Source organism: Enoplosus armatus, chromosome 5, assembly GCF_043641665.1.
Source record: "Enoplosus armatus isolate fEnoArm2 chromosome 5, fEnoArm2.hap1, whole genome shotgun sequence".
Taxonomy (NCBI): Eukaryota; Metazoa; Chordata; class Actinopteri; order Centrarchiformes; family Enoplosidae; genus Enoplosus; species Enoplosus armatus.
Window position 1 is genome coordinate 3,702,850 of NC_092184.1, and position 15,159 is coordinate 3,718,008.

The 15,159-nt window shown below is 44.6% G+C and overlaps 1 protein-coding gene across 5 annotated transcripts in view; it reads right to left on the minus strand.

The window, feature by feature from the left end:
* Positions 1-2,956: 2,956 nt before the first annotated feature.
* phldb1b (pleckstrin homology-like domain, family B, member 1b) overlaps positions 2,957-15,159 on the minus strand; it is a 73,215-nt gene continuing 61,012 nt past the window's right edge. For 4 of the 5 annotated variants that reach the window (XM_070905786.1, XM_070905787.1, XM_070905785.1 and 1 more), the window contains 8 exons: positions 12,651-12,767; positions 12,386-12,488; positions 10,295-10,637; positions 8,654-8,744; positions 7,240-7,386; positions 6,675-6,894; positions 4,617-4,702; positions 2,957-3,498 (listed from right to left, as the gene is read on the minus strand). In XM_070905786.1, the coding sequence (XP_070761887.1) occupies positions 3,358-3,498; positions 4,617-4,702; positions 6,675-6,894; positions 7,240-7,386; positions 8,654-8,744; positions 10,295-10,637; positions 12,386-12,488; positions 12,651-12,767 (1,248 nt within the window). In that variant the 3' untranslated portion in view covers positions 2,957-3,357. Of the gene's footprint in view, positions 3,499-4,438; positions 4,469-4,616; positions 4,703-6,674; positions 6,895-7,239; positions 7,387-8,653; positions 8,745-10,294; positions 10,638-11,687; positions 11,733-12,385; positions 12,492-12,650; positions 12,768-13,626; positions 13,768-14,803; positions 14,966-15,159 lie in introns of all 5 variants that reach the window. The other variant, XM_070905783.1, reaches the window with a different exon arrangement.

Consider the following 15,159-nt stretch of genomic DNA (forward strand, 5'->3'; position numbering starts at 1 on the left):
ATTATCAGCACTGTACCAACACATGAAACTAAACAACAGTTCCACATGCTCCAAAGAAACAAAAACAAATCACAGCGCAGTTTGTCCTCTGCTTCTACAAAACAGAAAACGGCATCCGCTGACTACAAACTGTCGCGTTCAAGGCCGATCAATAGATTCACAATGCGGTGATCAACACTCGGCGACGAAGACGCCAGGCGAGCCCGGTCGGTTACAGTCTGTTAAAGCTGAAGATACAAGGTTTCTTCATCCGTCCTCATCCTCGTGCAGGCGGGCCTCGGCTCACAGTGGGGATTCACAGCAGGGAGGCGGATTTCTGTGAGTTTGTGTGACTTTATCACTGATGATGGACTTCAGTGACGTATTCAATTAGAAGTTGAGTAAACAGATCTTTTAGTTATAAGGCAAACGACTGCAATCAATAACTGATAATATATAAAAAAAACCCTATATATTTCTATAACTGAATTTCAAGATGGTATGTAGTCTCACCTTTTTTTTTTTTTTTTCTTTTGACATCTAAGAACCCATAATTGGGGAAATGCTTCGTATAATATAATCTGAACTGACAGTAAAGCCAGTTTTTCTTTTGCAAATGAAAGGTTGGCAGACTAAGTTATGAGGACTTAAGCCTTCGATACTGAATGTACAAAATATAAAAAGGTACATTTTTCTCAGTTTAAGCTCCTTATGCACACACCAAATTTCAATTTTCAAGACATTATACAAGTGTTCTCACAGGCTGAAGAGTACTCCCCGCGATGAGTAAACCGACTCTGACATAATAACATAAACGGATATACTTGATATTTTGTACATTCAGAGTTTAAATAATGACAGTGAACTAGCTGATCCCCACTGTGCTCAGGGCCTTCGGTGTCTCTGCCTGCAGTGATGCTACAGGCAGACGCCCCCCCATAGTGGTGTACAAAACCTCATGCAAACCTGTCCACATGCTGCATTGCAGCTCAAACACAAATTCAGATTCATTCACACAGTTGTAGCCTTCCGGCGAGGCTGTACGGGACTCATACATGGCATCAAAAACAACACATAGTCAAGGCACAGTTCTGAATTGCATTAGTCCGTATTTTTGATCCTGTGTTGGTGTGGTCTCTGTAGCGCCCTCTAGTGGTTTCGCTTTAGGCTGGCAGTGATGATGGCTGCTTCCCAGCTGCGTCGTCACATCATCAAGACAGCTAAAGGCTACTTGGAAAATAGATGAGCCTTTTCTGTTTATATGTGAGCACATAAAGATATGCAGTTTTGCACCATGGCAGCATCACACAGACACAGTGAGATATTCATGTTCAACATATTCACAAGTACACTGAGAGCGTGGCGGCTACGGTTGATCAATACACAGGGTTTTTATTTCGGGAGTGTTGGATCTCATTCGGTAAGTATCCTCCAACTGATATGATGGATTGGCCACTTTGTTATTACATAATAAATTGTTAAAAGTTTGGAGTTTTTTTGTTTTTTTAAGCATGTTGAGCCGAGATTGTTCAGCCTAGCTTAGCATAAAGGCTGGAAGCGGTTAGAAAGCATCGCAGCAAAAGGGAAAAATCTAGAGCCAAAGCTGTCAAAGAAGTGTTGAATTAAGTGTATTTCTAAAAATGTCTGACTTCTTCTTTTAATAAATAGTATACTTTTTTTTGGGGGGGGGAGGGGCATGCTTATTTACTTTCTTTAGAGTTAGATAAGAGGATTGATACCTTTGGTGTCTGTGCACTTAATATGAAGTTGGAACCAGGAGGCAGTTAGCTTAGCCTAGCATAACGACTGGTAGCAAGTGGAAAAGGCTAGCCTGGCTCTGTCATAAAGGTACAAATAATCTGCAAACCAATTATAAAAGCAAGATATAACATGTTAGTGAGTTTTAGAACAGAACCAGGCTAGCTCTCTCTCCCCTTGCTTCCAGTCTTTATGCTAAGCTAAGTTAACTGGCTGCTAGTTGTAGCTTCATATTTAGCGTACAGATATGAGATGTATCAATCTTATCATCTAACCCTTGGCAAGAAAGCAGCTAAAGCGTAGAGAATTAAGCTAGAGCCAGAGGACTGTTAGCTTAGCATAAACACTGGAGGCAGTGGTAAAAGTCACTGTAGTAGTTCCAGCATGCAACTCCCTGCTAAACCACAACTTTTTTACTCTTTGTTTGTTTGGATTAAACAAATGAGATAAACTTTTTGAGAGAGCTTTACAGGTTTTTTTTACAGGACCCGGTAACCTAACCAAACTACTTCCTCATACTTCCTTAATGAAACAGTTTGACATTTTGAGAAATAAACCTAATTCATCATAGCCTTGAATGCTTTTGAGCTGGACGCGTATTTAAATAATAAGCGTATTTCAAACTAACGCGCTAATCCTGAAAGTATTTCATTTTTTACATTTGTATTTCAGATTTTTCAAATATATTAAATGCTGCACCGGATAATGTTTATCAGCAGCTTCAATACTAATATCAGTACCATCTTTTCAAACCCCATGTTGATCGAACCATAGTGAGAACTGCAGTGAACTCCTGAGCTGTAGTGGGTCAAAGCCTTAACAACATACCTTTAATTACTTTGGTAAGCCTATGTGAAGTAAACATGTCTAGCATGTAGCTCTGGATACCTTAACGTGTTGTAGACGCTGCACTTGATTTAGTGTTAGTCTTTAGTCTGAGAGCAGCATGGGGGGCGAAGTGACTTGTGGACTTGGTTGATGCAATGTTTCACTGTTACAGACGTGCGCTGGACTCTTAGATCATCTCGAGCTCCTGCTGACTGACTGGTTCTGTTATTTCTCACAGATTCATACATTTTGAATAAGATTCTTTCAAATACATTTCTAGATTGATTACACCCTTTGATTGAAGATTCTTCTAAACTCTTTCTGTCTAAACTGAGCATAGTCATGATGGAACACAAACAAAACATTGGCATTATGTCATTTGGCAATTTTCTGTATAGTAAAGTAAAAAAAAAAACAAAAAAGAAAAAAGAAAGGAAACAAATAATACAAAAGGACCAACAAATAGTAACTACAAGATCTCCATTTGGCAATATAGAAAGGCTTTTTAAAAGTCTTTGTCAGGTATACATTTTGGTTTATATACAGAGGTGTGTGTAAGTGTGTGTGTGTGTGTCCTCTAACGGCTCCCTTTTTCAATCCAAACAGAATCATGTAGAAAACGTGGCGGTGAAAACGTCTACATAGTAAAATCAAAGTGTGAGATTAAAAATGAAAAGTAACAAACAAGGCGCTGCGTCCTGTGTGGACCGGAAAACAGGGAGGTCCTGTAGAGTCTGTGATGGGAGAGTCCCTGCCGAAACTATCTGTTCGTCACCTTCTGCACCGTGTCTCTCAGTTCATGAACTGCGTGTATCCCTCTGCCCCTGTGACGATTACGTCCATCCAGATCCTCATGGCCTCTGCTGAGGGGGCCACCATGTAGTAGAGCCGGTCGTGGGTCTTTACGCAGAACGTCAGGGAGGGATTTGGGCTCTGGAAGACGGAAAACTAGACTCAGACTTTCATATGCAACTGCCACGTTCACGGACCACACCGGCTTCCTGCTTTCTCACTGTTGTAGCAATAATCCAAAACTACTGGTACTGTAAATGAATTGGGGGATCAATGACAACAGTCCATAAAGAAAAGTGCCTGATAAAGGTTTACGTGAATGTTTTAGGAAAAGCAATCCTTCCACAGTTTTCCTTTTTCTAAACCAGCATCGTTCCGTCTTTGCAAAGTGCTTTAAACTTCTCTAACGTGACATTGGAAGTGACAAGACAAATCGAAGAGTTGATCAGAGCCACACAGTTTGCCAGAGTGCGGTGAACTGCGACAGGCCATCAAACACACACACACACACAAACACTGAAGATGAGGAGGCAGCGGCAGCAGCTTTATGTTGGAGATAAAAAAAAAGAAAAAAAGAAATGACAAGACGTGTAATGCTCAAGTCAAGCAGCAAGCAGCCCTGATCGTAAAGAACAGAAACATGGCCAAAAACTACACCTCCAGCTCAAAGGAAAAACAACACTTCCTGAACAGAGACGTGTGGTTGAAAATGAGTAAAAGGCACAGAGGTCAAATGGGGTTGTACTTTGGTGAAGCCTGAAAATGACTGAAAATGGCTGAATAACTTGAATCAGTCAGGAAGTATTGTGCTTACTGGGATGTGAAAATGTAATAAGGGTATCTCCTCTGCTATATGGACTCATATTAATAAGGAGGCTCTTGTTTTCTAAGTACCTGACTGGTTTATTTACTGGGAACACTGAGAGGGGACAAGTGGGATTAGCAAGAATCAAACTAGTGCGCTGTCTGAGGTCATCAAGCATGCATCATCAGCCCTCTTCTCTTCTCTATCACAACACACAGTCTACGGTGTGGACACACAGGGTTAAGATGGGTGGACAGAGAGAGCGTGGATACATACACTCGTCATATTCAAGTTGAAAAATCCCTTCTGTGACAGCAGCCAGCCAAAGCAAAAGCACAAACGTGGGGGAGAAAAGAAGCAAACCACAGAAACAGGTTTTAAATGAAAGAGAATGTAAGATGAAAATAAACAAACGGTGAAGAAGATGAGAGAGAATGGTCGTTTCGCGGCATACCTTCGTGGCACTGCGGAGGTGATCATAATAGACCTCTTCTATTGCCTGGAAGTAGATCACGCCCTTCAGCTTGGTCTCGTGTTTGTCTGCGGGAGGGAAAATAATGTGGGTTTGTTTAAAAAGACTTAAGAAATACGGATGATGACGGACTTTTCTTGGCTGGAAAAGCAAAGGCGCATCACTTCCATGTCACCTAGAATAACGACGGGGGGGAGGGGAGAACACGCGATGCGGTCATTCCAAATAAAAAAAAAAAAGAAGAAGAAATCAAACTTTGATCATGACCAATTTATGGTTTGTGATGATGGATGGAAAAAGACAACCACAGCACTTTTTCTCTGTTTTTAAAACCAATGGGGCTCTCATTGTATTTTCATACTTGACTGCATTCTTACGCTACTCTGGTACATCATTGCAGTTTGTTTCATCAGCCACTGCAGAACTGCAGTGAGGAACCGGTGGGGAACTCAACACCCCTCTCTACCTCCAGGCACAAACACTCCACAAGCCAACTTAAGAGTAGTAGGTAGAAACGCAGCGCTTCATTTCGAGGAATAACACTTTCCTTTTAACACGCAGCTATTATCTGCTAATGACCTCTTTAGCATTCAAATAGCCCTGCGTTTGCATCTTCTTTGACTGCATCTGAACGCGAGCAAATCAGAATGTTGGTTGTGGTTGATTAACCTGAATTAGCTGCGCTCGTGGCTCACGCTCGTCGCCTCCCGCTGCTCATTGTTCAAGGTCAAGAGACAAGGGCAAGCGATGCATCTCAATCAGCCCCCTCAGAGAGCGCGGCGCTGCGCGCATTTGAACTACTGCCACAGTAATCTCAGCACACCTCCTCGCCCTGGCTCACTTTCAACAAGGTACGCCGTAAGCAGCTTTAAGCAGAACCTTCAGAGGACTTCAAAGGCCTGACAGCGAACAAGTGTCCCAGAGCTCACAGCACACGATCGAATTACACGACCGTGCACGCCACATACGACATGCGCCGCTTGCTCAAGGTCTGGAGGACGCGCGTTCTGTCTGCCGCTCCGCCACGGCAGGAAATCTCCGCCACTTTACATGTGAAATGTTTCTGCTTCACCATTTCACGATTGTAGCCTCTGTCGCGGAACTGTTACATGTACACCGCAAAAATGACACGGGAATTGAATGCATCGGCCACTAGTGACACATGGTGGACAAATTAACAGTTACTTTATGCTTCAACTCCACTACATTTCAAAGGAAAATACTTATAAACTTATAAAATATGATGCACTGTTGTACCAGTATATAAAGTGGCTCAAATCAGCTCCACCTCAACTACAACAGCAAAACGCTGTTTACACATTAAAGCATCAGTATTAACAATCCAATAATATACTGTAAATAATAATAATAATAATAATAGTAAAACACTCACAGTGTTGTTATGTTGGATTGCATTTGTTGCATTATGAGCTGTTTGTAGCCTACGAGCCTGCTCACAGGCAACCCTGAAAGAGTTCAGGTAGCCCAGTTTAACATACAGGAGTCTCTGCAGGCTTGTGTGATGTCTTTTGCTGCCTCAGAAAAAAAATCAATTCCTGACCAGTAAGAATGAGTCAAAAACGTCTCCTGCCATCTCTACTGTAAAAACAAACCAGAGGCCGAATCTTCTGTCAAAAACAGCCCAATTACCAAGAGTCACAGAACGTCATGCTGAAGAGCTCAGGCAGTCTGATAACGACGCGAGCGGCGGGGAGAAAGTCACTCCGACCGCTTCGACAAGCTACACAAATCACGTCAAGTTCATTCTGCTTTAACGCAAGTTTTTCATGTTTGGCTTTTACGGGGGAAAAGGCTTCAATAATGAGGACTATGTTCTCCTCAGAACAATAGTGTCTGAGGGAAACCGTCCAGACAGGACTAGTCTGAAAGTGTTTCCTGTCTTCAAAAAGTCTTTTATGAAAATGTCTCCAGACCTTTGAGACATGAGCTTGGCTACGTGAACAAACAGTAACAGCACTGACCCTGTAGCACCAAATGCTGAAATAAGAACAAGAATCTCTGCGTCTTAACACTTCTTACCGACATAGTAGGAGAAGGTCCTTTTGAGGCGGTCGAAGACGAACCAGCGTTTCTTCCAGGACTTGATCTTGCCTCCCATCTTCACCAGGTAGCCCTTGCACATCTTCTCTGTGAGGATGACATGGTAGCAGGTGTCCACGCTGTGGCCCGACGACTCGACATGGGAGCGCAGGTCGAACTCCTCCCTCCGGATGGGCAGGTAGCGAGTCATAGGACGGGCCTGGACGGAGCAAAGAATGAGGAAGGAAAGGCGGGAGGATAAACAACCTCAAATAACGGAACATTGTGATCAAACTGCACACGTGCATTTTTGTCTTGTCCACGAAGAGACTGAGTGTCCCGTGATGGTGGAAATGCTCTTTACACGTTTCAATTCTGAAGGAGAAACTGAAAATACGGTTACTTTGCTATGAAAATGGTCAAATGTAATGACACTGAATGGTGAAAAGCTCCTGAGGCATCCACCCTCCTGAAGCCCATTCCTGCCATGTTTTTAGCAGACAGGTAAGAGTCATTTTCCACTTTCCCCCACCATGCAGACTCAATTACGTCTCATTTTACTGACCTGAGAGAAGTTCTTGGCCCTCATCTTGACCTCCTTCTCCACTAGCTGCTGCCGGTGGAAAGTTTCATCCTGCAGTCTTTTCTCCGCCTCCTCCCTCCTCCTCCTCTCCTCCTCCAGCATCTGACGGCGAGCCATGCTCTCTCGTTCCTGCAGGAGAGCGCCTTTCATTACATATTTTTTTGATGTATGGAAGAGCTTTGCAGAGCACGCGCGCTTCACACTCATACATTTATGCACACTGCTGGCCACCGTGCAGCTCCGCCACAGAAACGGATTCTTTAGGCAGAAAGCTTTTGGTTATTTGGAGGAGTAATGATCGGCGATCGCGTGAATGTGTTGTATATGTACGATGCCGTCTACAGACACGCAGAGACCTCATCATTGTCTCCACTACAAACCTGACAGTGAAAGAAACAAGGAATCCTGCACGCACGCTTAACAATGTTTTGGTCCTCAGACCTTGAGCAGGTACTATTCTGAATTTTCTGAATTGTGATGAACTCACTCAGAGGGTACATGCCAATTCTCTTACCTGCATCCACTGAAGACGGCAGGAGAGATGCAAGGAAAAGGCCCGTCAGTTTCTGATGACGGCAGCACAGCTGTTATTATTATTATTATTATTATTATTATTATGGTTCTTTTGATAATCAGACCTGCACACGCAACACAGATCTATTATTTTCAACTAGATGGTGAATCAGAAAACATAAAATCTAAGATCTAGGAGATCTGGAGTATTAAAGTTGAGCTGGTTTTGTTACTTGTACAAAACAGCAACGATCAGAGCTGATAGAAGAGCATCGGAAGAGCTTTCATGATGGCGGACGGGAATGAATTCCAGGACAAGCGAAATAAAGGAATTGGCACGTACCCACAGTCAGAGATTTGGATTGGACACACTTATAAATAAGAGCTTTGCAGTCATTTCATACACTCCCAAACGTTTTTACAGATCCATAATCTGTCTGTAGATCTGTTTGAGAGTTGTTATGGCTGTTATCTGTTTGAGAGTTGTTATCAGAGGCGGTTTAAACGGTTTAAATCAACTGAGTGGACTTAATAAACAGAACTTAGTGGAAAAACTACTCAATTCACGAGAACTACGGCTAAAAGAGCAATGTGGGAGAAAAAGCTCCAGACCAGAAAATGGATTCGATCATCTTTATCAGTCTTCGTATTTCCAGCCTAAACTTCTTCATCAGCACACAAAGAGATGAAGACGTTTGAAACACGGAGGCCGATAAAAATGAATGAGAGCCTGGGATCGCTGTCCTGAATCTTTACTTTTCAAATTCATGTTCAATTTAAAGCTATTGACAGGGGCCCTGCAGGAACTCTCACCAATCACTAGGTATGGATTGTGAATAATCAGCTGCTCATACTGTAACGCTCTTTTGAAGTGCTGTCTTACCCGCGATTCAATAAGTCTGGCTTTCTCCAGCTGCGCCTCCCTCAGCATTTTCTCCATCTCCTCGATCTTCAGCGCGTCCACTCCTCCGACGCTGATGTCAAACACAAGCACAGTGTTACCCACGCAACCTTCATCTGCCTTCAAAGGGATTCTACATGCTACACGAGGAACAACATTTAACAACTACGCGACTGCATATCAACTCAGATCGCCTTTTACTACAAAGTAGGGTTCAAACAATATCTGCAGGGCATTTTTGTAGACAGTATTTGGGAATTCATTTCCCTGCAGAGCCGATGAAAGTCTAGTACTTCAGTGTTTACTCAGACATATGCAAAAGCATTAAAAAACGCTGAGAGTCTCCCTTAAATCCCAGAGAACCACAGCCACACTGATAATAAGAATTGAACATTTTAATGAACACTGAATAAATCTTTAAATCATTCAATCTGAAGCTTCTCGTCAACGTCCAGTGAAGTGTTGATCAATTGTACAATCAGCGCATCAGCAGTGGTGACACTGAAGGTCTTCCATCAGTCTGATCTACTTTCAGTAGACTTTTAGTTATGGGAGAGTTTTGTAGCTGCAGTGGGAAAGTGCCTCTGGTCGCTAAGCGATTTTAAAAATGTTTGTTATTGTACTATGAGGATGGAGATGTGATGAAATATAGACGTTCTTAATGACGAGGTCCTATAGCGCAAAACAATGTTTCCTGACAGTGCACGTGTGCATTGTACGTAGCTCTTATTCAGTTCAGCAACACAGACGGAAACATTTTAACATACCCGAGCAAATGAGGCCAATTAGGGAGGTTGAATATTTATCTCTGTTGTTGGCAAGTGGAACAATAACTTATTAAAAAACACAAAAACCACCCAGTTACTGATGAGCAGCCAAAACATGGCTCATAAACTCTGCTGCTTTACCGTCTCCTCCCTTCCCACTGTTCACAGGTCATTACAGGACAAATCCCATTAAAGTCATCTCAGAAAACATTACTAATTGTTTTTGGAATTGGACTCCCGAGAGCTATAAAATCTATTTGAACAACAGGTGGTGCTCAGAACACGCTGTGGTGAACGTGTTAACGGATGGTCTACAAATGAGCCGACCTGTGGACAAAGACTTCACCTGGTGGGAGCAGCTGTCTCTGTGTGTGTGTGTGTGTGTGTGTGTGTGTGTGTGTGTGTGTGTGTGTGTGTGTGTGTTGGATTCTAACACCACTGTACTGTAATACTTCATACAGTAGCTTGATACTGATCGCCATATGTTTGGATTGAAGGCACTAATAGCCAACATAGAATCCACTGCTGTGGCATTTAGTGACTTTCAACAAGCGGAGGACAGTAAACCTAATTTGGTCAACATGTACAGTACATTGATGGAAAAGTTTAGATACACTAACACTGATGCAAACCTCCGAAACTCAAGGGTCCACGTCAAAAGGAAAAAGAGAATCTGGCCTGGAGATAACTGAAGATGATACATAATATATGGGAAAGCCAGACTAAGACCATATGTCAATCATTTTAAATCAGATTCAGGGGTTCAAAGGATGGACTGAATGAATGGTCAGTATGCTCTGGCCGTGACTGTGTGTGTGTGTGTGTGTGTGTGTGTGTGCCTTTTCCTCCGTTGTACCTGGACATGTTATCTGGCGAGCAGGCTGAGTTGTTCCCCGTGGACACGCTGGTGTCCATGCTGTCGGAGCTCTCCAGGCTCAGGGTGTCGTAGGGCTGCTCCCCGGCTGACGGGGGCTGGTGGTGCAGGATGGAGTGGTGAACCAGAGGGGGTGGGCCTACAGAGCTGTGGCTCAGCGCGGGGCTGTAGGACATGACCGGGGAGTAGGAGGGCGACGAGGAGGACGAAGTCATGAGGTGCGCCTGGGAGCCGTGGAGCGCCTCCCACTGACACTGGGCCTCCGCCGCCGCTCTCTGTTTGAGCTCGGCCAGCCGGCGACGCTGCTCATCGATCACCTGCTGACCTGCAGGGAGGAGGGGTCAGTTCTGATTTGGAGTCGAGGTGGAAGACGGGAACAATGACTGAACTTTCAACCTGCAAGCAACCCGACCAACAAGCCGGCAGAGGGCCGTTTGTTTCCCGACAGGGCTGGGAGACCACCACATTTAAACCAACATGCTACCTGTAGAGTAGGTCATCTCAGGCCAAACCCTAACCATCACCAGCACCAGCCTACGAGCTACAAGACCATGAGCCATGCTCCGCACATGAAAGCATGTGCTCTCTCAGTAACTCAAGCTCCAGGATAATTGCAAAAACCCATAAAGTCCCGTCACCACTGAGTTAGGCATCTATCTAACTTCTCACGTTCCAAATCCACGCTGCTGTGCACCCGATAACGGGCAGATACATCTGGAAAGACGTGCCCGGGTCGATAAGTGAAAAAGGAGGAGCTCGCTGAATGCTGAACATGCAAGATTTATTCTCCGCCAGCAGGACGGTTCATAGAAGATTGATGGAAGAAGAAAGACTGTTCGACGTTACAGACAAAAGTCAAGATGAAAAGGAATCTTCGGGGGAGAAGAGTTAATGACACACCGGGGATGGAAGAGACTGAGAGAGGAGGATGGGGGGGGGGGGGGGGGGGGGGTTAGGTGAACACAGGGTCTGAAATTAACAGCTGCCAGGTGTCAAGTCCTGGTAAACATTACCTTTGATGGATGAATCAATAAAAGTAACCTGCCAGACTGGCTTAAGTTTTGGACTTGAATTTTTTAGGTACGCACAGTCTTTGGTCTTCACCTATGTTGAAGCAGGCTCCTGATTGGCTGCCTGTTATGCTCTCTGTGGCATCTACTTCTCTGCTTCTCTTTTGCTTAACGATGAATTAATACATTAGCAAATGCATTTCTCAGTGATTATTATTCTCAGCAGTTTTCACGTTGACCCCTGGCAGGAGAAACAAACTGTTCATTTCAGACACTGGATGGCGAACAAACAGGATGAATCCTGCCGGACAAAATGAAGAAAATGTAAAAGAATCATCAACTCCCGGGCGCAGGGATCCATCTACCTGCTGGGCTTCCCTCTACGGCGGTCTGACTGGTGGTCTGGGGCTCTGTGGTGCAGCAGGGCAGGGAGAGGCAAGTCCACAGACAGAGACAGGCAGACATGAAGAAAACCTGAACTGCAAACGCTGACAGACGTGACTAAAACTCGGGTTTCAAGGCCCAGCACCTGCGGGTGGCAGCCAGCTGAGCTAAAACACCAGACTGCTCCCCTCTGATCCGTTCAGTCAAACAAGAGTGAGGCAGGTGGAACAGAACTGTCTCTACAACACACTGACGTCACACACGTACACACCCAGCTCCATGAGGAAGGGCAGGGTAACACTTAACAATAACCAACACCAACAACGAGCTATATTAAATGCATAAATTGTGCTACATAAACAAAATCTTTTATGAAAAGATAACTTTTTTTGTTTTCCTATCCTGTTGTCTCATGACACCCCAGATTTATCTGGCAAACCCTTTAGACCTAGATGATGAGGGGCGACTAAGAAAAGCACATATCTAATTATCTTGTGAATAACTATGGCACAATGTTATAATGCTTTCATTATTTGCAACAAAGCATCTACCTTTAAAGAGTAAACAATGTGGGGCATCCATGTAGCGTTCAGTTAGTTGTTATTGGATCATTAAATGATGTGTTCAGGGGTGTTGGGTTTCTGTAAAGTGACGCTCAGGAGCAGACCAGGTCAGTTACCTTTCTGCTGCAGAGCGAGCTGTCTCTTGGTCTCGATGTCCTGCAGGGTTGCAGCCAGGTTCCGGGGCAGACTGCCAGTGCTGTTGGCCACCAGCAGGGGGCTCTGCTGGGTCAGAGGGAGCAGCCAAAATATTAGGATTAAATGTCACACACAGGTTTACATGGGGTTTAAATTAGTCCCTGGATTTTAGGGAGATTAGTGGATGAAGACTGAATTAGAGGTTGAAGGCCCCGTCACCACACCTGTTGAAAAGGAACACGTTACCTTTGAGCTCGTGTTGCGTCCCAGTGTTGCGGCTCCGTGCTGCAGAGGGGATGCAGAGCCTGACTTGGGCTGATGCAGAGACAGGCCTGGGTCACTGTCCAGCTTAGAGCGAAACACCTGAGGGGAGGGGAGGGAGAGCACGAAGGGATCAAGATGAGGACGTGCTGATGACGCGTGTCAAACACAAACCCATGAGGACGGCAGATGGAGCTTTTCACAGCAACGTTAGGAGCACGAGTGAAATCCACCACGGATGAGTTGCAAGCACCTGCAGGAAAACAATGGTTAAAAGCTGGTGATCAGCATTACGCTGCGAGTGCTGCTGAACACGGACGTTGGTGAACTTAATGAATCAAGGTTCCTTCAGCAGTTTAAATTTCAGAATCAAAGACTGACAAAAAATATCAAAGAGCCTACAGACAATACAAAAATGAGTTAGGCTGCAGTTCAGCACACGCACACACACACACACACACACACACACACACACACACACACAGACCTGCAACAGCCGCCGAGTACCTTTCATTGAGTAGCGCTTTGATCAGGCCTCCTTAAGTTAATGCTGCATTCATGTACTGTGGGAGTGTCTGTGTGGGATGACTTGACGTTCAAAGTGGTGACTTGAAAGTGTTCACGCATTCTAACTTTATATAAGCGGCGATTGAAGTTTTCTGTGGACTTCTGCTACAGGCGATTACTCAGCTTTATTCCACTTAAAACACATAAACTGACTTCTTGTTTTACACCAAAGCAAACACTGACGTTCCAGTTACAACAAAAGCTCCAGCACGCCGCTGTGTCCTGGTGGATCTGTCTTTGGCCGTTTCATTGGTCACACACACACAGTCACAACTCCAACTCCCTGGGTGTGAGTTGAATTAAGCTGAAGGTTGGCAGAGGAATAACAGCACACACAAACAGCAGAAGAACGAGTGGGAAACAATGAGGAGAAAGAAGAAGAGAGGCCCTCTACCTGCAGCACATGCCGGCGGCCTGACAGGGACTTGGCTGGCAGAGGGGGAGGACAGAGCTGGCTGGAGCCAGCCATCAGCTCCTGGTACCACTGCTCTAAGTCTAGCTTGGGGAGGTGAGGCCTACTGCCCTCAGACTGGTAGTGGAGAGCGGCAAAGAGACAGAACAGGAGAGAGGGTGGAGGAGAGGAGAGAAAGGAAAAAGAGGAGAAGGGGACAAGAGGAGATTAGAAAGCATTCAAAGACAGTAGGAAGAGGGTAGAAACATTTGTTTTACACACCCTCAAAAGCTGTAATTAAGGCTTTTTTTTTTTAATACTTTAAAGTTTTTTCTTAAACACCTTCAACACATTATTGTTGTCAGCTGCATTGTGCTTCATAGCCTGCAGCTGCTATATCCCTATTTTACATGTCTCCATTCTAATTCTATGTTGCTGCTGCAATGACCCAGTTTCTCACAAGAATATTTAAGTTCTCTTCTAATTTTATGTTTTACTTCACTTCAGCTGTCCTCGGTGCCTATTACCTACAGTATATCTCTACAGCTTTACCAGTTACAGGCACCCACTGTCTCTTCTGCCTGAGACATGCTGCTTACACAATACAGCTGCTACTAACAAGACTATCATGCAGCGAATCACCATTTGAAATAAATCTGTTACCTTGTCATGGCGGAAGTGAAGAGATAAAAGTGATGTATTCAAGTTCGGGGAGAAATCTAATTTCATGATGCAGAGGCAATGGCTGCGGAAAAACCTCAATGCACGTGATGTCAAATGGGATGGATTATATTAGTAAAATCAGCAGAATGAATGCGAGGCTCTTTTGGTGAATCTCTGGAAACAATGGGAGTCTGTGACTTGAGGCAAACCTGCAGTACAACAGACAGTAAGAGCTCCCGACTCTGACAAATACAGTAACATCACAGGGTTGAGTCTCCATGGGCTTCTATAGTGACAGGAAAAAGTCTAGTAATATCCTGTAACACTTCAAGTATCTGTAAGTAACACTAACAGATTTCCCCCTTTTTTTTTTTTTTCTTGTCCCCTAATTTAATTATTTAAGGGTTTATTCTCCTGGGGAAAAAAAACAAACACTTTTCGGTTGAACCAGTGACAGCCAGTAAACACATGCAGCCAAAAAAAAAAAAAGGAAGAAAGGAAGGAAGACAGCACACACCTCCACAGAGAGAGAGAGGGAGGAGCCATGAGGAGAGGGGAGGCAGGAGAAGACGGGGTCTACAGCTCCAGACTGCAGGCACTGGCGAAGCGGGGAAGTGGGGGACGACTCCACCTTTGGCATCCCATACATCTGATTTAGCTGGCCCACTGTCACATACTCCTTCCCAAAGGACACACACACACACACACACACACACACAGGAGGAGAGGGGAGAGGAGAAAGACAGCAATGAAGACAGGCAGCAGGAGGGAAACGCTCAGTGACCTTCTACATCACGACGGTGTGAGGGGAGGAGGGTCTGAAAGGAAACACTGACTGCTTTATGACACACAGCGCAGAGCAACACGATTCAC